This window comes from Ranitomeya imitator, chromosome 10 (genome assembly GCF_032444005.1).
Source record: "Ranitomeya imitator isolate aRanImi1 chromosome 10, aRanImi1.pri, whole genome shotgun sequence".
NCBI classification, from domain to species: Eukaryota; Metazoa; Chordata; class Amphibia; order Anura; family Dendrobatidae; genus Ranitomeya; species Ranitomeya imitator.
Window position 1 is genome coordinate 88773349 of NC_091291.1, and position 18499 is coordinate 88791847.

Consider the following 18499-nt stretch of genomic DNA (forward strand, 5'->3'; position numbering starts at 1 on the left):
ACATGTGCCACCCTGTTTTTAAAGGGGCCAAAAGTAATTGGACAGATTTAATAATTTTAAATAAAACGTTCATTTTTAGTACTTGGTTGAAAACCCTTTGTTGGCAATAACTGCCTGAAGTCTTGAACTCATGGACATCACCAGACGCTGTGTTTCCTCCTTTTTGATGCTCTGCCAGGCCTTCACTGCGGTGGTTTTCAGTTGCTGTTTGTTTGTGGGCCTTTCTGTCTGAAGTTTAGTCTTTAACAAGTGAAATGCTGCTCAATTGGGTTGAGATCAGGTGACTGACTTGGCCATGCAAGAATATTCAACTTCTTTGCTTTAATAAACTCCTGGGTTGCTTTGGCTTTCTGTTTTGGGTCATTGGTCGTCGTTTCATACTACAAATGGACAATCAGTTTTGCTGCACTTGGCTGGATCTGAGCACACAGTATGGTTCTGAATACTTCAGAATTCATTCGGCTGCTTCTGTCCTGTGTCACATCATCAATAAACACTAGTGACCCGGTGCCACTGGCAGCCATGCATGCCCAAGCCATCACTCTGCCTCCGCCGTGTTTTACAGATGATGTGGTATGCTTTGGATCATGAGCTGTACCATGCGTTCGCCATACTTTTCTCTTTCCTTCATTCTGGTAGAGGTTGATCTTGGTTTTATCTGTCCAAAGAATGTTCTTCCAGAACTGTGCTGGCTTTTTAGATGTTTTTTAGCAAAGTACAGTCTAGCCTTTTTATTCTTGATGCTTATGAGTGGCTTGCACCATGCAGTGAACCCTCTGTGTTTACTTTCATGCAGTCTTCTCTTTATGGTAGATTTGGATATTGATACGTCTACCTCCTGGAGAGTGTGGTTCACTTGGTTGGCTGTTGTGAAGGGGTTTCTCTTCACCATGGAGATTATTCTGCGATCATCCACCACTGTTGTCTTCCGTGGGCGCCCAGGTTTTTTTTCATTGATTAGTTCCCCAGTGCTTTCTTTCTTTCTCAGGATGTACCAAACTGTAGATTTTGCCACTCCTAATATTGTAGCAATTTCTGGGATGGGTTTTTTCTGTTTTCGCAGCTTAAGGATGGCTTGTTTCACCTGCATGGAGAGCTCCTCTGACTGCATGTTTACTTCACAGCAAAATCTTCCAAATACAAGCACCACACCTCAAATCAACTCCAGGCCTTTTATCTGCTTAATTGAGAATGATATAATGAAGGGATTGCCCACACCTGTCCATGAAATAGCCTTGGAGTCAATTGTCCAATTACTTTTGGTCCCTTTAAAAACAGGGTGGCACGTGTTAAGGAGCTGAAACTCCTAAACCCTTCATCCAATTTTAATGTGGATACCCTCAAATGAAATCGGAAATTCTGAACTTCAACTGCATCTGAATTGTTTTGTTTAAAATTCATTGTGGTAATGTCTATAACCAAAATTAGAAAAATGTTTTCTCTGTCCAAATATATATGGACCTAACTGTATAACCATATATAGTACTGTATAATAATTAATAGCTGCAAAGTGCATAGGGCAAATGATGGTACAAAAATAAACCATATCAATACACATATAACCATATATTGCACTATATAGTAATTGCAAAGTGCACTTGTTATAAATAAATATGAAATCAACGTGTCATACATGATGATACCTATTTATACTTTGTATTGTTTTTCTGATTAGTTTTTTTGTTTTTGACCAGTCCACATACCCACTCCCTCAAGATTACTTTGTGTATATATATATATTATATATGTATTTTTTCATAATTTTTTTGTTTTTATGTTTCGTTGCAGCATGTTGTACATGCTTTTTAATATGTTGTACAACCATGTAGTGTTATGTCTTATTAATAACATTTATATGTTGTCGTATTGCTTTTGGATACTTTCTCTTGGCTTTATATGACTGTGAGAGAAAACTGCACCCTGCTCTGTCCTCAGAATTATTACTGCGTCACCTACCCAGGACTACAACATTCACCATCTTAATATCTTACACTTTAACTGCCCTAGGGCCTAGCGCTACCCATGGAGAGCTGTAACATTTCTGCTGCGTCACCAACAGCCCAGTGGACCTGAACCGTAGTGTCGGCCATCTTCTTATTGCCGAATACCACGGGTGGCGTCACAAACTAATACCCTATAAACTTTATTTCCCCTTAACTTTCCCTCATTAATTTTATTGGACGTCCAGGGCAACGGACTGGGTCACTGCTGCTATGACATTCCCCGAAGAACCATCAGACCCGGCCTGAGTACCCCATTGCCCCAGCGAGCGCTCCACTTACATGTCTGTTATATCTGTTACAAGACTGATAAAAGGAAGTTTTACTCCACTTTGTGATGCAGAGAGTATGCTGGGCATTTCCTTAAGGTGCGTCACCGCTGTGCTCTGCTTTACGGCCGGCGCTGACACAGTCAGTGCGGGAAGCTGACACCGGGGGACGTGACAGACATCGGAATGTGAGTATGTGTTTTTTTTTAAAACTTTTACAATGGTAACCAGGGTAAATATCGGGTTACTAAGCGCGGCCCTGCGCTTAGTAACCCGATAGTTACCTTGGTTACCAGTGAACACATGGCTGGATCGGTGTCACACACGCCGATTCAGCGATGACAGCGGGTGATCAGCGACCAAAAAAAGGTCCTGATCATTCCCAGTGACCAACGATCTCCTAGCAGGGGCCTGATAGTTGGTCGCTGTCACACATAATGATTTCGTTAACGATATCGTTGCTACGTCAAAAAAAGCGTGACGTTGCAACGATATCGTTAACTAAATCGTTATGTGTGAAGGTACCTTTAGTGTGAATTGTCCTAGACTCTGTACTGAATGCTGAATGATGGCTGCAGGGGTCTTCAGGATGTATGGGATCTAGGAGTTGAGGGGGTCAGAGACGGTTCAGTACTCTTCACAGTGTGCATGGCAGAACAAGGCAGAATAAATCATGCCTCAGTTATCTAACTAATATGACCATCCCACTAGGTACGATCTGAACTTCTAAAGCTTCAAGAAGCTTCAAAATCTACATAAAAATAGCTTCAAATAGTCTTTGAATACCATTTCTATTGATTTTAGTGGAAAATCCACATTCATGAAGCGAGATTATTTCAGACAAGGTTTTGAAACCAAGCTGGAGGAAAAAAAGAAGTCAGTTTTCTTGTGGAATCTGCTGCAAATCTTGCACTATCACAACAAAAGGATTCAAAAAACCATGCGGAGAAAAAAAAACGTTTCAAAAAGGTGTCAAAAAACCTCATGGATTCCAGATGTGGACTTCTCTAGGATATCATCTATGTGAACATATTTTTACACCTTACCTTTCAAGTGCTGTCGGCAGCTTTTTTTTTGTAAGGGTCAGTAAAGACTGCTGATTGACTCCCAATTTATGACAGCTCACTCGCGGCTTTTGTTTTGTAGACTAGAACAAGGCTCCCATCACACGTATGTCGTACTGCTAGGTGCCTAGATAAGACTTGTGTCTGATGTGGGAGTGGGATGTATTTGTCTAATGTGCAAATTGTCTCTTCAGAGAGGAAAAGGACAAGAACTCTATTGCCACCTTTAGGAAGTAGCCATCCTACAAGTCAATATCGACCCTTTAACGCTCCTAGTCACACGACTTAGAATAAAAGCCAAATGTGTAAGCAGTGGGTGCTGTAGCCATCTCATGTGCTAAGTTCACAAGTCCATTTGTCTCTTCTGTTTAAAAAAAAACCAGCTAATTAAATTCATGCCTACAATGGGGCCTCACTTATTACGATGAAGTCCGTATGGGCTCTCTTATGTGTCTGTTCTTATAAGAAGAGAAAAAGTTCTGCATTGTGCATTTTTCTTTCACTATATGAAAACCAATTGACCCCTCTGCTTCCACATAACACGAGTCACGCATCTGATTTATTGTAGGCATGAAGTCCAATTGTCTGCTTCTAAAACAGAACAGACAATTGTTTTAAAATTTATTTTACTCACTTACCGGTATATAGCGCCTTTAATTCCGCAGCACTTTACAGACATTATTGGCACTGCCCACATTGGGGCTCACAATCTAGATGCCCTATCAGTATGTCTTTGGAGTGTGGGAGGAAACCAGAGAACCCGGAGGAAACCCACGTAAACACTGGGAGAACATGCAAACTTCTTGCAGATGTTGTCCTTGATGGGATTTGAAGCCAGGACCCCAGTGCTGACACACCATGGTGCCCTAATGGAATTCCTAACTCCCAACACAGCCTCAGAGCTATGCTGCATGTGTCTGAAATGTGAGTGTTGTGTGCGGTATGTGTCCAATGTGTAAAAGCAGTGTGCGCTGTATGTGTCTGATATGTTAGTGATGTACTGTATGTGTTTAACATGTGAGCAGTATGTGTGCTGTATGTATGGGATATGTGGGTGGTGTTTGCTGTACGTGTTTAATATGTGAGCGGTATGTGTCTGAAATGTGAGCGGTGTGTCTGCTGTATGTGTTTAATATGTGAGCGCTGTGTGTGCTTCATGTGCTTGATATGTTAGCTGTATGTCTGCTGTTTATATTTAATATGTGAGCAGTATGTGTGATGTATTATTATTATTATTATTTATTTATATAGCACCATTGATTCCATGGTGCTGTACATGAGAAGGGGTTACATACAAGTTACAAATATCACATACAGTAAACAAACTAACAATGACGGACTGATACAGAGGGGCGAGGACCCTGCCCTTGCGGGCTTACATTCTACAGGATTATGGGGAAGGAGACAGTAGGTTGAGGGTTGCAGGAGCTCCGGTGTTGGTGAGGCGGTAGCTCCGGTGTTGGTGAGGCGGTAGCTCCGGTGTTGGTGAGGCGGTAGCTTTGATAGTGATGAGGCAGCAGCGGTGTCAGTGCAGGCTGTAGGCTTTCCTGAAGAGATGAGTTTTCAGGTTCCGTCTGAAGGATCCGACTGTGGTTGATAGTCGGACGTGTTGGGGCAGAGAGTTCCAGAGGATGGGGGATATTTGGGAGAAGTCTTGGAGGCGGTTGGATGAGGAGCGAATAAGTGTGGAGGAGAGAAGGAGGTCTTGGGAGGACCGGAGGTCACGTGAGGGAAGATATCGAGAGATTAGTTCAGAGATATATGGAGTAGACAGGTTGTGGATGGCTTTGTAGGTCAGTATTAGCAATTTGAACTGGATACGCTGAGGGAATGGGAGCCAGTGAAGAGATTTGCAGAGGGGGGAAGCAGAGGAGTAGTGAGGAGAGAGATGGATTAGTCGGGCAGCAGAGTTAAGGATGGACTGAAGAGGTGCAAGGGTGTTAGCAGGGAGGCCACAGAAAAGGATGTTGCAGTAGTCAAGGCGGGTAATGATGAGGGCGTGCACAAGCATTTTAGTAGATTGGGGGTTGAGGAAAGGACGGATCCTGGAGATATTTTTGAGCTGGAGGCAACAGGAGGTGGAAAGAGCTTGGATGTGTGGTTTGAAGGACAGGGCAGAGTCGAAGGTTACTCCGAGGCAGCGGACTTCGGGTACAGGGGAAAGCATGATGTCATTGACTGCGATAGATTGGTCAAGTAAGGAAGATTTGTGGGATGGAGGAAAGATGATGAGTTCAGATTTGTCCACATTGAGTTTGAGGAAGCGAGAGGAGAAGAAGGAGGATATGGCTGATAGACACTCTGGGATTCTGGACAGCAGAGCGGTGACGTCTGGGCCAGAGAGGTAGATCTGAGTGTCATCAGCATAGAGGTGGTACTGGAATCCATGGGACTTTATGTGTGTATGTGTGTGTATGTGTGTTATATGTTATAGTTGTGTGTACCTTATGTGTAATATGTGAGTGGTATGTGTGCTGTGCCTAATATGTGAGCGGTATGTATCTTGTGTGAGTCTAATATGTGAGTGGTGTGTGCTGTATGTGTCAAATGTGTAAAAGCAGTGGGGGCTGTATGTGTCTAATATGTTACCTATGTGTGTGTTGCATGTGTCTAATATATGAGCAGTGTGCCCTCTATGTATCTAATATGCAAGTGGTATGTGTGCTGTATGTGCCTAATATGTGAGCAGTGTGAGCTCTATGTCTCTAATATGTGAGTGGTGTGTGTGCTGTATGTGTCTGAGTCGTCCGCCAGGGCCGTGGGGTACCCGGTACCAGGTCCAGTGTTCACAGGGGGATGTCACGGTGGCGACCCGGTCCGTGGCCCTGGGCGCCCATGTAAAAGGGAGATTTTGATTAAAATTTATGTTCGTGACGCCACCTGTGGTATTCGGTCAGTGGGGACCGACGCTGCTTTAAGGTGTCCTCTGGGGTGATGTTATGGCAGCTAGATGGTATAAATTCCCACAGGTGAAGTATGTCCCCAGGGCTCCCGGTATGTAGATGGAAGAAGGTGAGAGGCGCAGTAAAGAACGAGGACACAGGTTTGCAGTCTCTTTACCTGGTTTACTGAAGACTTCAGGCAGCCACAGTCCAGGGTACCAGATCACCGGGTAGGCAGGGTCTGGCCGGCTTGGAAGCGAATTCAGAGTCCCCTTTATCAGATGGAGTTAAAAGCCTTCCTCTAGCGTGGTGGTGTTGTAGTCCCTTATTGCCTATGGCTTCAGATAAGGTTCTCACAGTTCTTCTCTCTGTCCCTGGAGCACCCCCAGATGCAGGGCTGCGGGTTGCCTGGTACCGGTCCTTTCTAGGATTGTCATGGTGGCTGGACCCGGTCCGTGACCCTGCTAAGGGGCGCCCAATGAAAGGGTAGAGAAAGTTGTTAGCTGTTTGTGACGCCACCTGTGGTGTTCAGTCAGGGTGACCGACGCTGCTTGGGGTCCGCTGGGGTGATGTGATGGCAGCTAGATGGTATACCTTCCCACAGGTGAAGTAGATCCCCATATAGTGGTATAGGTGGCGATGGTGTGAGGCGCAGTTAATAACGAGGACACAGGGTTGCAGTCTCTTTACCTCTTTACTGGTGACTTTAGTATCCTCAATCCGGAGCACTGTTAAAAGGGCTGGCCGAGACCGGCCGGTCCGAAGGCACATCCAGAGTCCCTTTTGCAGGTGGAAATCAGTGCCTACCACTAGCGCCTGTGTGTTGTAGTCCTTCCCTGCTGAGCATTCGGGATAGTCCTCACAACTGTTGTTTCTGTTCTGATGTTCTGCTTCGTCCCCCAGTTTGTTATGGCTAGGACGCACCCGTATGACGGGTAGGCTCGGAGCTATTCTGGGACCCTAGAGATGCCCCTCTCCACGGTTGCCCCCTGTGTCTGCTTAGGTGATGTATGTTAGACAGCCAACCTATAATCAACTGTCCTGCCTCTGTTTGAAGTAATGCTTGGAGTCAGTTACTTCCTCGGCGTTCTGGCCACCGGCTATGCGCCTCAGTAGGATGTTGCCGATCTGGGGGAATGACTCCTACTGGCTCCCCTTTGTGCTTTGATCTCGTTTCTCACTTCTCCACAATATACTTCGCTTCGTGTCCTTTCTTTAGATGCCACTGCAAGGTAGTGCAGGCGCGGTTCTGTAACGATCTGTCCTTGTCGCTGAGTCACTGCCAGGTTCCCACGCCTGACAGGGACCCCTTTGAATCTTCCCCACAACACCCCCTGCCACGGGATGTTGCCTGGACAAAACCCAGTCAGCTTCTCTCTAATTTCCTATCCAACCCCCAGTTTTACCAAATTGTGAGGAGTGGCCTAGTAGATAGAACCTTTTGCTCCCCCTGGTGGCCGGAGTGTGAAATGTAGTGTGTGACTGTGATACCTGGTCAGGTAAACTCCTTTACTGCCATCAGACGTACCATCACTCCCCTTAGTGGCAGAGCAACATTACTGCAACGACCAGGCCTCTGGGGCGCTGCACTCCCATATAGGATAGGGCAATACCTGTATGACAGGTAACGTGAGCCTTTTTACAGGGACTCTATCACGACTCGGGCTCTATGTGTTACTGTGTCTTCACAGGTGACTTGCAATTCAGCTGTCCTGCCGGTCTCTGCTATGTGTCTCAAAGTCCCACAAAAGCGTCGGTGTCCTGGCTACCGGTGATCTGCACTTCAGAAGGAGATAGTTAATTCGCAGCTGGTCTCCCCTGATGTCACTCTCCTATGCTTCACTCTCCTGCACGCTCACTGAACATTGCCCTTTCCTTCTGTATGTCCCTTTCTCCAGGGGCTGTAGTACTTCAGACTACACGGCCCCTTCAGACCTTCTGACATTCTATGTCGGTCTGCTCTCTTCTGTCTCTCTGACAATCTAATCTCTCTTTCCCTCCAAACCACAATATATAGGGGAGTCACCTAGATATAGGATCAAAAGCTCCCCCTTGTGGCCTGGAATGTGAACAGGTTGTGTGTATGGTGATTACCTGATAAAAGATACCCTTCATCGCTTCCAAATGCAACATCACTCTCCCCGTGAGGAGAGCAATGCTACTGTGATGACCAGGACCCTGGGGCGCCACATGTCTAATATGTGAGTGGTATGTGCGCTGTGCGTGTCTAATATGTGAGCAGTGTGCCCTCTATGTGTCTAATATGTGAGTGGTGTGTATGCTGAATGTGTCTAATATGTGAGCAGTGTTTGTGTTATATGCCACCAATATGGAGGGGCAGGGGTCCAGACACCTTGACTGCAAAGGGCCCAAAAATTCCTAAAGGCTTCCCTGCACGCAAACAATGCAGAAAGTACAAACGTGTGTGAATGTGGACCCTATAGAAGCAAGGTTGATGATGAACAATTTTACAATCCTAAGACTATTTTCACGTCATGATGACAATAGCTTTTCATTGGCGGTATAGATCGAGAGGATCTCTTAAAATATAGACATACAGTGGAATAAGTTGCTAATAGGCCTTATTGTAAAAAAAATCAATACTGCAAAAGCAGATTAGACGATACACACTAGCTGGATATACGCCAAAGAGCCACTCTTTTGGCATAAATTGGGAAGAAGAGCGTCTGTGGATATGTTTGCTGTAATGTTGGGAGTTTTCCTGGGCAGCACGGTGGCGCAGTGGTTAGCACTGCAGCCTTGCAGCGCTGGAGTCCTGGGTTCTAATCCCACCCAGGACAACATCTGCAAAGAGTTTGTATGTTCTCTCCGTGTTTGCGTGGGTTTCCTCCGGGCACTCTGGTTTCCTCCCACATTGCAAAGACATACTGATAGGGATTCTAGATTGTGAGCCCCAATGGGGACAGTGATGATAATGTGTGCAAAACTGTAAAGCGCTGTGGAATATGTTAGCGCTATATAAAAATAAAGATTATTATTATTATTATTATTATTATTATATTATTATTTCCTGGTGCACATTGTTAACTTTCCCGTAGGCTTCATTCACCCTGCAGAGCTCTGTGCACTTAGCTGTATGCACGGACTCTTCGTGCCTCTTTATGGTGCTCTTTTGAGCATTGCTTTCAGGGATGACCCTCTCCATAATGCAGCAAGCGATACAACATGCCACCATTTTGTTTCTTTTGACATTGCACAGAATGTAACACACACACATTCTGCAACCCTCCATATGAAATTGGAAGCATATGGAAATCCACTGGTACCCAATGCATCTCCTTGGGTGTTTTATTATAGCTGCCTAGAAAAATGGCATAAAATGGCAGCTAATCCGAAAAGATGCATAACAGAAATATATCAGTCAGTGGTATAAACCATCCAGCTCGGACTTATGTAAACCTATCCCATTAGATACAATATACGTCATAGCATAAGCTTCTTTCCGAATTTAGATTAGACCCTTGTATTGTAATCTTACGTGTTTAACATTTTTCTTTCTTTTCCTTTGTGCCAGAGCTTCTGACATCTTCCATTCATCTCCAGTCTGTCTCCTATCCTCCATTTCTTTCCTGCTAACTGTTTTCTTATTTTTCCAACAGGTTCCTCACATAAAAGTATCACCCGAGGAATTTTTAAGGTTTCAGTTTCAGCGATTCACCACTTTGAACCTTCATCCCAGCAACACAGACATCAGTGCAGCGATTGCAGCTCTGCTTAATTTCTTCAACAGCACCACTGCCTGTCTTATCTGCGCCAAGGCGGAGTGTAAGTACCTGGCACTATAAATCAATTAGCTGTCTCAATCTAGTTGTCCCCGCGTACCCTTAAGTAACAGACTGAATTACTCCAATGTAAAGCATTGTGAAATGCATTTAGTACTGCGCTGAAAATAACATCCAGATATTCTGTCGACCAAGCTCGGACTGGACCACGGGGGAACAGGTAAATCCCCTGGTGGGCCCTACACATGAGAAATGTTTGTCAGAGTACACTTGATGCAATGTATGCAGACAAAGGTTTTGTTGTCAGATCGCATTAGACAGAAATACACAAGGCAACTTATGATTTTTTTTAACAAACTACCCATTTTATTCTTTTATGGAAGCAAAATATCATAAAAGAATAGCAGCGATCCATATAGTAGCCTCAAACCCTAGGCAATAATATTGGCATGTAGCTGAAGAGTGGGACATGAAAATCAATGCCAGTCCCTATCCGGCACTGCTGCCGACTACCTCCTCACAGTTTGTATATGCCGAGAGATAACCAACACTAAGGCATGGCAATGTCTCTACGTCCATGGTCACACGTCTCATGGCTTCTTAATGTTACAACCTTGACGTGGTGATTGTGGAAAAGCTTATGGACCCATGATCAATTTACCAAAATTGTTATCTCATTTTTACAATTATCACTACAAATGTAAGTGTAATTTGTGCTGGGTCAATAATCTCGCTGTGTAATAGGCCTCTCGTTAATCAGAATTGATTATCGTTTGAAGCTTGTTAACGCTCCCAGTTTCCTTTATTCTGCAAAATAACATTCACTGGTGCATTTATTATGTGAAAGGTTCACATTTATTACAAGCTATGTTGAGGCAAATGTCCTGTCACTAAAAAAATTATAAAAATCGCCACAATGCTGCATAATAATAAAATAAGTAATACTTAAAGGGGTATTCCCATCTCCAAGATTCTATCCCAACATGTAGTAGATGTAATAATAATATTAGCATATACCTCTCATTACAAATGTGGTATAGTTCTTCTGATTCGCTATATCGCTTATCTCCTGTGCAGGCATTGCAGGACCTTAGGTATTCATGGTTATGACCACTGATATAGTGACAGTTAGCTAGCTGCTAGTGTGGTCATACCGTGGATACCTAAGGTCCTGCAATGCCTGCATGAGGTAAGGAACATCACGAATCTGAAGAACTATACTACATTTCTAATTGGAGGAATTTGGTATTATTATTATTATTATTATTATTATTAATAAACCTACTACATATTGGGTTAGGATATTGGAGAGGGGAATATCCCTTTAACTTAGTGATCTTCACCACTCCTATTCCAATGTTGTTCACATCCCCTACTGGTCTCTGTATTCCCTGTGAGTCCAGATGGCTATATAACCGCTGCAGCTAATCACTGTCTGTAGAGATGACATCACCACTGTAGCTAGTGACTGACTTCTGCCGTCACATTTCACATGGCAGAAGGGAAGGAAGAGAGCTGGCATGGTACTTCCTGCCTGATACATGTGATCGCTGCAGACAATCAGTGGCGCAGCGGTGACCACTGATTCACCACTACAACCAGTGATTGGCTGCAGAGGTCTGATGTCTGTCTGCACTTGATAGGAAGTACAGTGACCCCTGTGGATCTGGCAAGCACATTGGAAGAATAGAGGTGGAGATCAGTGAGCTGCATGCTACTTATTTGTATTATTTTGACAGGATTCTGGATGTTGTTCTTTTAATTTTTTTCAGCCACGGAGCAACCTTAGTATTTGAGGGATTCACCGTATAGGGAAACTGAATATTTGTCTCCTGGTTGCTTCACAATTTACAAATAATTGAGATTCCAACATTGCTGTACTATAAGTCATTTATTCCCAATAGGCTCGATTCAGCCTTTTTTTCCTCTCTTTTATGCATTGGGGTATTTGGACATTCGTTTAGGTTTTTTGCAACATATTTTTCAAAATGGAACATGTGGTTTTTGAATTTTACACAAAATAAAAAAATACTCTTTGTTTGTCCTTATAACTTTTTAGGCGACTTTGTAGCTAATTTTCAGAAAACTTTCAGACATGCATAAAATCTTTCCGGGGGTTGCGAGTTGGGGGTTTGGCGTACATTTGCAGATTAATTTTGTGACTTTTTAAAAGCAATTGAGGAATCAATCGAAAACATCTGTAAATCCCAAGCCATTCCCGCAATGACCAACATAAAATAAGGTGAACATAAAAATAGACTTTAAACAAGGTGCACATTAAATGATGAATATGGCACACATGAAAAACTGGTGAAAAACACCAAAAATGCAATAATGAATTGGGCCGAATATGTTCATATATAAATTCATGTACATCTAGAAATCCGAGAGATTTCTATACTGTACTTGTTGAGTGTGAAAAATGTGTCTTAATAACGGCAAAATACACAAAGAATATTTTTGGGATCAGATGTTTTGAGTAATTGTTAAAAAGACGGAATACAGCTTGCTGACTCACAACACTTAGCATAGAGCCGTAGGTGACACAAATCTGGAACAAAATGTTGAATTGATTGAAAGAACAATTAATTCCTGCTGATTAACACAAGAAAAGCTAATGGCCGGTATTCTCTGATTGATACATCTACTTGGTATGTCGATGCCTGAAAGAACAGTAAGATCAGCAGGTACAACACAATGCAAAGTGGACTGTTATGATGCGGTGGTTTAGGAGCAACATGGAACGAGGTCTGAAGGAAGTGGTATCTGTACTGACCGCAGTCCCTAAGCTCAACACAACACTAGAAGTAGCCGTGGGATGCTCCTAACTCTCCCTAGGCACCTCGTCACCGCCTAAGAGCTAACTACCCCTAAAGATAGAAGCAGGAAAACTATATTGCCTCAGAGAAAATCCCCAAAAGATAGATTAGCCCCCCACAAATAATGACTGTAAGTGGAGAGGGAAAAGACATACACAGAATGAAACCAAGATGAGCACAGGAGGCCAGTCTAGCTTGATAGATAGGACAGGAAAGGATACTGTGCAGTCAGTATAAAACACTACAAAAATCCACGCAGAGTTTACTAAAAATCTCCACGCCTGACTAAAGGTGTGGAGGGTAAATCTGCTTCCCAGAGCTTCCAGCAAGACAGAATTAATTCATAGTGATAACGCTGGACAAACATAGAAGCACAGAACGGATAAGTCCACAATCTGTGAACAGAAAAAAGCAAGCAAAAACTTAGCTTTGCTGAACTGGTCAGGATAACAGGGCACTCCAAAGAGATGTGAATCCAACCAGGAACCATTTACAAGTGGCACTGGCTGAAGGACAGAGGCAGGCATAAATAGCCGAGCAGAAAAGACGATCAGTGGAAGCAGCTGAAGACAGCTAACTCCAAGGAGCAGCCATACCACTAGAAACCACAAGAGGGAGCCCAAGAGCAGAACTCACAAAAGTGCCACTTACAACCACCGGAGGGAGCCCAAGAGCGGAATTCACAACAGTGGACAATATTACCCACCGGCTGAACAATGAGGTCCGGTTACCTGTCCAAGTGAAAAAGACGTGTTGAGAAAATAAGACATTTGAACACAACTTGACATGTCGTATCCAGATTTTTAATTTAATAAATTATAGAAATTGTTGAAAATTAAGTCAATTTAATAGTTCGAGTATACAGTGTTTGCGGAGGCGGTGTGACGCTCCAGTTTCTGGTATTATTCCCTATGTTTAACATTTAAAGCTTAGTCCCATAGTATTCCATATGTGCCACATGGCAACGTTGTGCAACTTGGAGCTTGTATTGTAAGGTGACACAATAGTCTGATGCCGTCCGTGTGGTAGACACTTTAAGCCCGATTCATCAAAGCTTTTACACTAGTATTCTGTCAAAAAAGCTTGGAAAAATGTCATAATTTTGGCACTAAAAATTATGCGACTTTTGGTATTCTCATGCCATTTTCACCAAGCTTCGACAAAGTGGGCAAAAGTGGAGTGGGACAAGGGTGTGGTGGCTGCCCCTTGTCAAATTCATGACAAGCGGTGATGTTCGTTACTCCATAAGTCTTACTCTAGTAGGGGCTGGAGTAGGATTTATGACACAGAGAAGTACGACAGTCATACGGCGCGCCTGATTCATGAAGAAGCATACGCTTAAATCCGAAACATCTGACTGCAGTCCATCTCCTCATCAAGAAGGCATAACCAACCCCAGTCGTCATGTATCGGGCCCTTTGAGTGTTAGCACACATGAACATTTTTCACATGGACTAACGGTTTATGGGGAAAAATATCAGAGAATGCAATGTGTTAATCTCAATTTCTCGTTTTCTAGACGATAATATTCCACACATGTAAATGATGTGCAAAAAAATGGATGCCATCCATCTTATATATAGAGACCTCTAAACCCCGTCCCTGTATTGACAGTGTCTGATACTGGTACAATGTAAACTAATGCTGTAGGCAACTGATTTTCTTTTCTTTTTGTACACCAGCATCATTGTTTCCTGAAATTTATTATTTACTAAAACTATATAGTCACAAGCGGAAAGTTTTGACACCCTTGAAATTGTTCCAGAAAATGAAGTATTTCTCCAAGACAATTTTTGCAATTACACATATTTTGTTATACACATATTTATTTCCTTTGCGTGTATTGAAACAACACAAAAAAAACAAAAAACAAAAAGAAAAAGGCAACCTGGACATCATTTCACACAAAACAGCAAAAATGGCACTGACAAAATTGTTGACACCCTAAACTTACTATTTGATTATACTCCTCTTGAAATAAATAACTGCAATCAATCGCTTCCTATAACCATCATAACCATCAACAAGCTCCTTACACCTCTCAACTGGAATTTTGGTCCACTCTTCTTTTGCTCCAGGTCTCCGATATTTGATAGGTGCTTTCTCCCAACAGCAATTTTAAGATCTCTCCACAGGTTTTCAATGGGATTTAGATCTGGACTCATTGCTGGCCACTTCAGAATTCTCCAGCACTTTGTTTCCATCCATTTCCAGGTGCTTCTTGAAGTATGCTTGGGGTCATTGTCCTGCTGGAAGACCCATGACGAAAACCCAGCTTTCTGAAACTGGGAGCTACATTGCGACCCAAAATCTTTTGGTAATCTTCAGATTTCATGATGCCTTGCACACAGTCAAAGCATCCAGTGCCATAGGCAACAAAACATCCCCAAAACATCTTTGAACCTCCACCATATTTGACTGTAGGTACTATATTTTTTTTGCATGCCTCATTACATTTTCAGTAAATAGTAGAATGATGTGCTTTACCAAAAAGCTCTATCTTGATCTGTTCTGTCTACAAAGTGCTTTTCCAGATGGATTATTGGCTTACTCACAAACTGCACTCTAGCTTTATTTGTGTCTCCCTGTCAGCTGTGAGTTCCTCCTGCATCTACTGCCATAGCATTTCATTTCATTAAAGTGTAGACGGATAGTTCGTGCTGACACTATGCACCCTGAGCCTGCAGGACAGCTTGAATTTCTTTGGAACTTAATTAGGGCTGCTTATCCACCATGGACTATCATGGGTTGAAACCTTTCATCATTTTTTCTCTGCCATCCAAGTTCAGGAAGATTAGCTACATTGCCAAGGGTTGTAAACTTGTTAATTATGTGCACATCCTGGACAAAGGAACATCAAGATCTCTGGAGATGGACTTGTAACCTTGGAATTGTTGATATTTTTCAATAATTCTTGTTCTCAAGTCCTCAGACAGTTCTCTTCTCCTCTTTCTGTTCTCCATGCTTAGTGTGGCACACACTGGCACACAATGGAAAGAATAAGTCAACATCTTTTTTTATCTGGTTTCAGGTGTGATTTTCATATTATCCACACCTGTTACTTGTCACAGGTGAATTTTAATGAGCATCACATGCTTGAAACAAAGTTGTTTGCACACAATTTTGGGGAGAGGTGGCTACAATTTTATCCAGCCCATTTTGGAGATTTTGTGTGAAATGATATCCAATTTGCTTTTTTTCTCTGTTTTTTTTTTGTGTTGTTCCAATACACACAAAGGGAATAAGCAAGAGTATAACAAAACATGTGTGATTACAATAATTTTCTGGGAGACATACTTCATTTTCTGGAACAATTTCAATGGTGCCAACCATTCAGACATGACAGTATCTGCATGTTTGGATTTTAGCCACGAGTAATCTTAGTAATTACTATACTACTTTTATGAGATACATTGGGCACCTCTGTTGTCAGCATATCAAAAATCTGGCATTTTCATTTATTTAGGTTTTTTTTCAGCTCCTACAATAGAGCAAACAAAAGAAGTTGGAAACTGAGGTCTGAACATAGAGCTGCGGAATTGAAAGGTTTCTTTATAACTATTTTCACTAAAGCCTGAAACCTTACACTGAAGATATGATCAGATATTGCAGATTTATTGTGTAATGGTGTTGATTCATACTAATGTGCTGAATCTATTGCGATGCATTTAAGAGCATGCTTTAGGTTTTTAAATCCGCATTATGCGGCAGTAATCTGCAGATTTTAATTGTGGACTTACTCACTGCAAATAAAACGGTTAACAATTGGATATACAGTGGGGCAAAAAAGTATTTAGTCAGTCAGCAATAGTGCAAGTTCCACCACTTAAAAAGATGAGAGGCGTCTGTAATTTACATCATAGGTAGACCTCAACTATGGGAGACAAACTGAGAAAAAAAAATCCAGAAAATCACATTGTCTGTTTTTTTAACAATTTATTTGCATATTATGGTGGAAAATAAGTATTTGGTCAGAAACAAAATTTCATCTCAATACTTTGTAATATATCCTTTGTTGGCAATGACAGAGGTCAAACGTTTTCTGTAAGTCTTCACAAGGTTGCCACACACTGTTGTTGGTATGTTGGCCCATTCCTCCATGCAGATCTCCTCTAGAGCAGTGATGTTTTTGGCTTTTCGCTTGGCAACACGGACTTTCAACTCCCTCCAAAGGTTTTCTATAGGGTTGAGATCTGGAGACTGGCTAGGCCACTCCAGGACCTTGAAATGCTTCTTACGAAGCCACTCCTTCGTTGCCCTGGCAGTGTGCTTTGGATCATTGTCATGTTGAAAGACCCAGCCACGTTTCATCTTCAATGCCCTTGCTGATGGAAGGAGGTTTGCACTCAAAATCTCACGATACATGGCCCCATTCATTCTTTCATGTACCCGGATCAGTCGTCCTGGCCACTTTGCAGAGAAACAGCCCCAAAGCATGATGTTTCCACCACCATGCTTTACAGTAGGTATGGTGTTTGATGGATGCAACTCAGTATTCTTTTTCCTCCAAACACGACAAGTTGTGTTTCTACCAAACAGTTCCAGTTTGGTTTCATCAGACCATAGGACATTCTCCCAAAACTCCTCTGGATCATCCAAATGCTCTCTAGCAAACTTCAGACGGGCCCGGACATGTACTGGCTTAAGCAGTGGGACACGTCTGGCACTGCAGGATCTGAGTCCATGGTGGCGTAGTGTGTTACTTATGGTAGGCCTTGTTACATTGGTCCCAGCTCTCTGCAGTTCATTCACTAGGTCCCCCCGCGTGGTTCTGGGATTTTTGCTCACCGTTCTTGTGATCATTCTGACCCCACGGGGTGGGATTTTGCGTGGAGCCCCAGATCGACGGAGATTATAAGTGGTCTTGTATGTCTTCCATTTTCTAATTATTGCTCCCACTGTTGATTTCTTCACTCCAAGCTGGTTGGCTATTGCAGATTCAGTCTTCCCAGCCTGGTGCAGGGCTACAATTTTGTTTCTGGTGTCCTTTGACAGCTCTTTGGTCTTCACCATAGTGGAGTTTGGAGTCAGACTGTTTGAGGGTGTGCACAGGTGTCTTTTTATACTGATAACAAGTTTAAACAGGTGCCTTTACTACAGGTAATGAGTGGAGGAAAGAGGAGACTCTTAAAGAAGAAGTTACAGGTCTGTGAGAGCCAGAAATCTTGATTGTTTGTTTCTGACCAAATACTTATTTTCCACCATAATATGCAAATAAATTGTTAAAAAAACAGACAATGTGATTTTCTGGAATTTTTTTTCTCAGTTTGTCTCCCATAGTTGAGGTCTACCTATGATGTAAATTACAGACGCCTCTCATCTTTTTAAGTGGTGGAACTTGCACTATTGCTGACTGACTAAATACTTTTTTGCCCCACTGTAAGAAGAATCTGAAGCACATTGCCAGTATCTACTTAGACTAGGATCAAACAACAGTATAAAAAAATCAGATAGGGCTCATCAGATTTATACGTTCATGCGCACGAGCCCAGCACACGAGCTTATAAATCTGACAAGTGTTATCTGATTTTATATTGGATAGCACACTGACCCAAATTATTCAATGAGGCAGTGCAGATGACTGATTTTTTTCACTCTCAGAATATACTACATTTACTTATTTTGCTCCCTTTTCTCCCAAATACTGTGCTGCAGTGCTCTTTTAGTGCCCGATTCATAGTCCTTTAGAATTCCTTTTGAACTGCTGCTCTGCGACACCTGT

The 18499-nt window shown here is 42.7% G+C and overlaps 1 protein-coding gene across 2 annotated transcripts in view; it reads left to right on the plus strand.

The window, feature by feature from the left end:
• Positions 1–18499, plus strand: part of GRIK4 (glutamate ionotropic receptor kainate type subunit 4) — a 583539-nt gene that overhangs the window by 356276 nt on the left and 208764 nt on the right. For both annotated transcript variants that reach the window (XM_069742917.1, XM_069742916.1), the window contains one exon: positions 9836–10001. In XM_069742917.1, coding sequence (XP_069599018.1) covers positions 9836–10001 — 166 coding nt within the window. The remainder of the gene's footprint in view (positions 1–9835; positions 10002–18499) is intronic.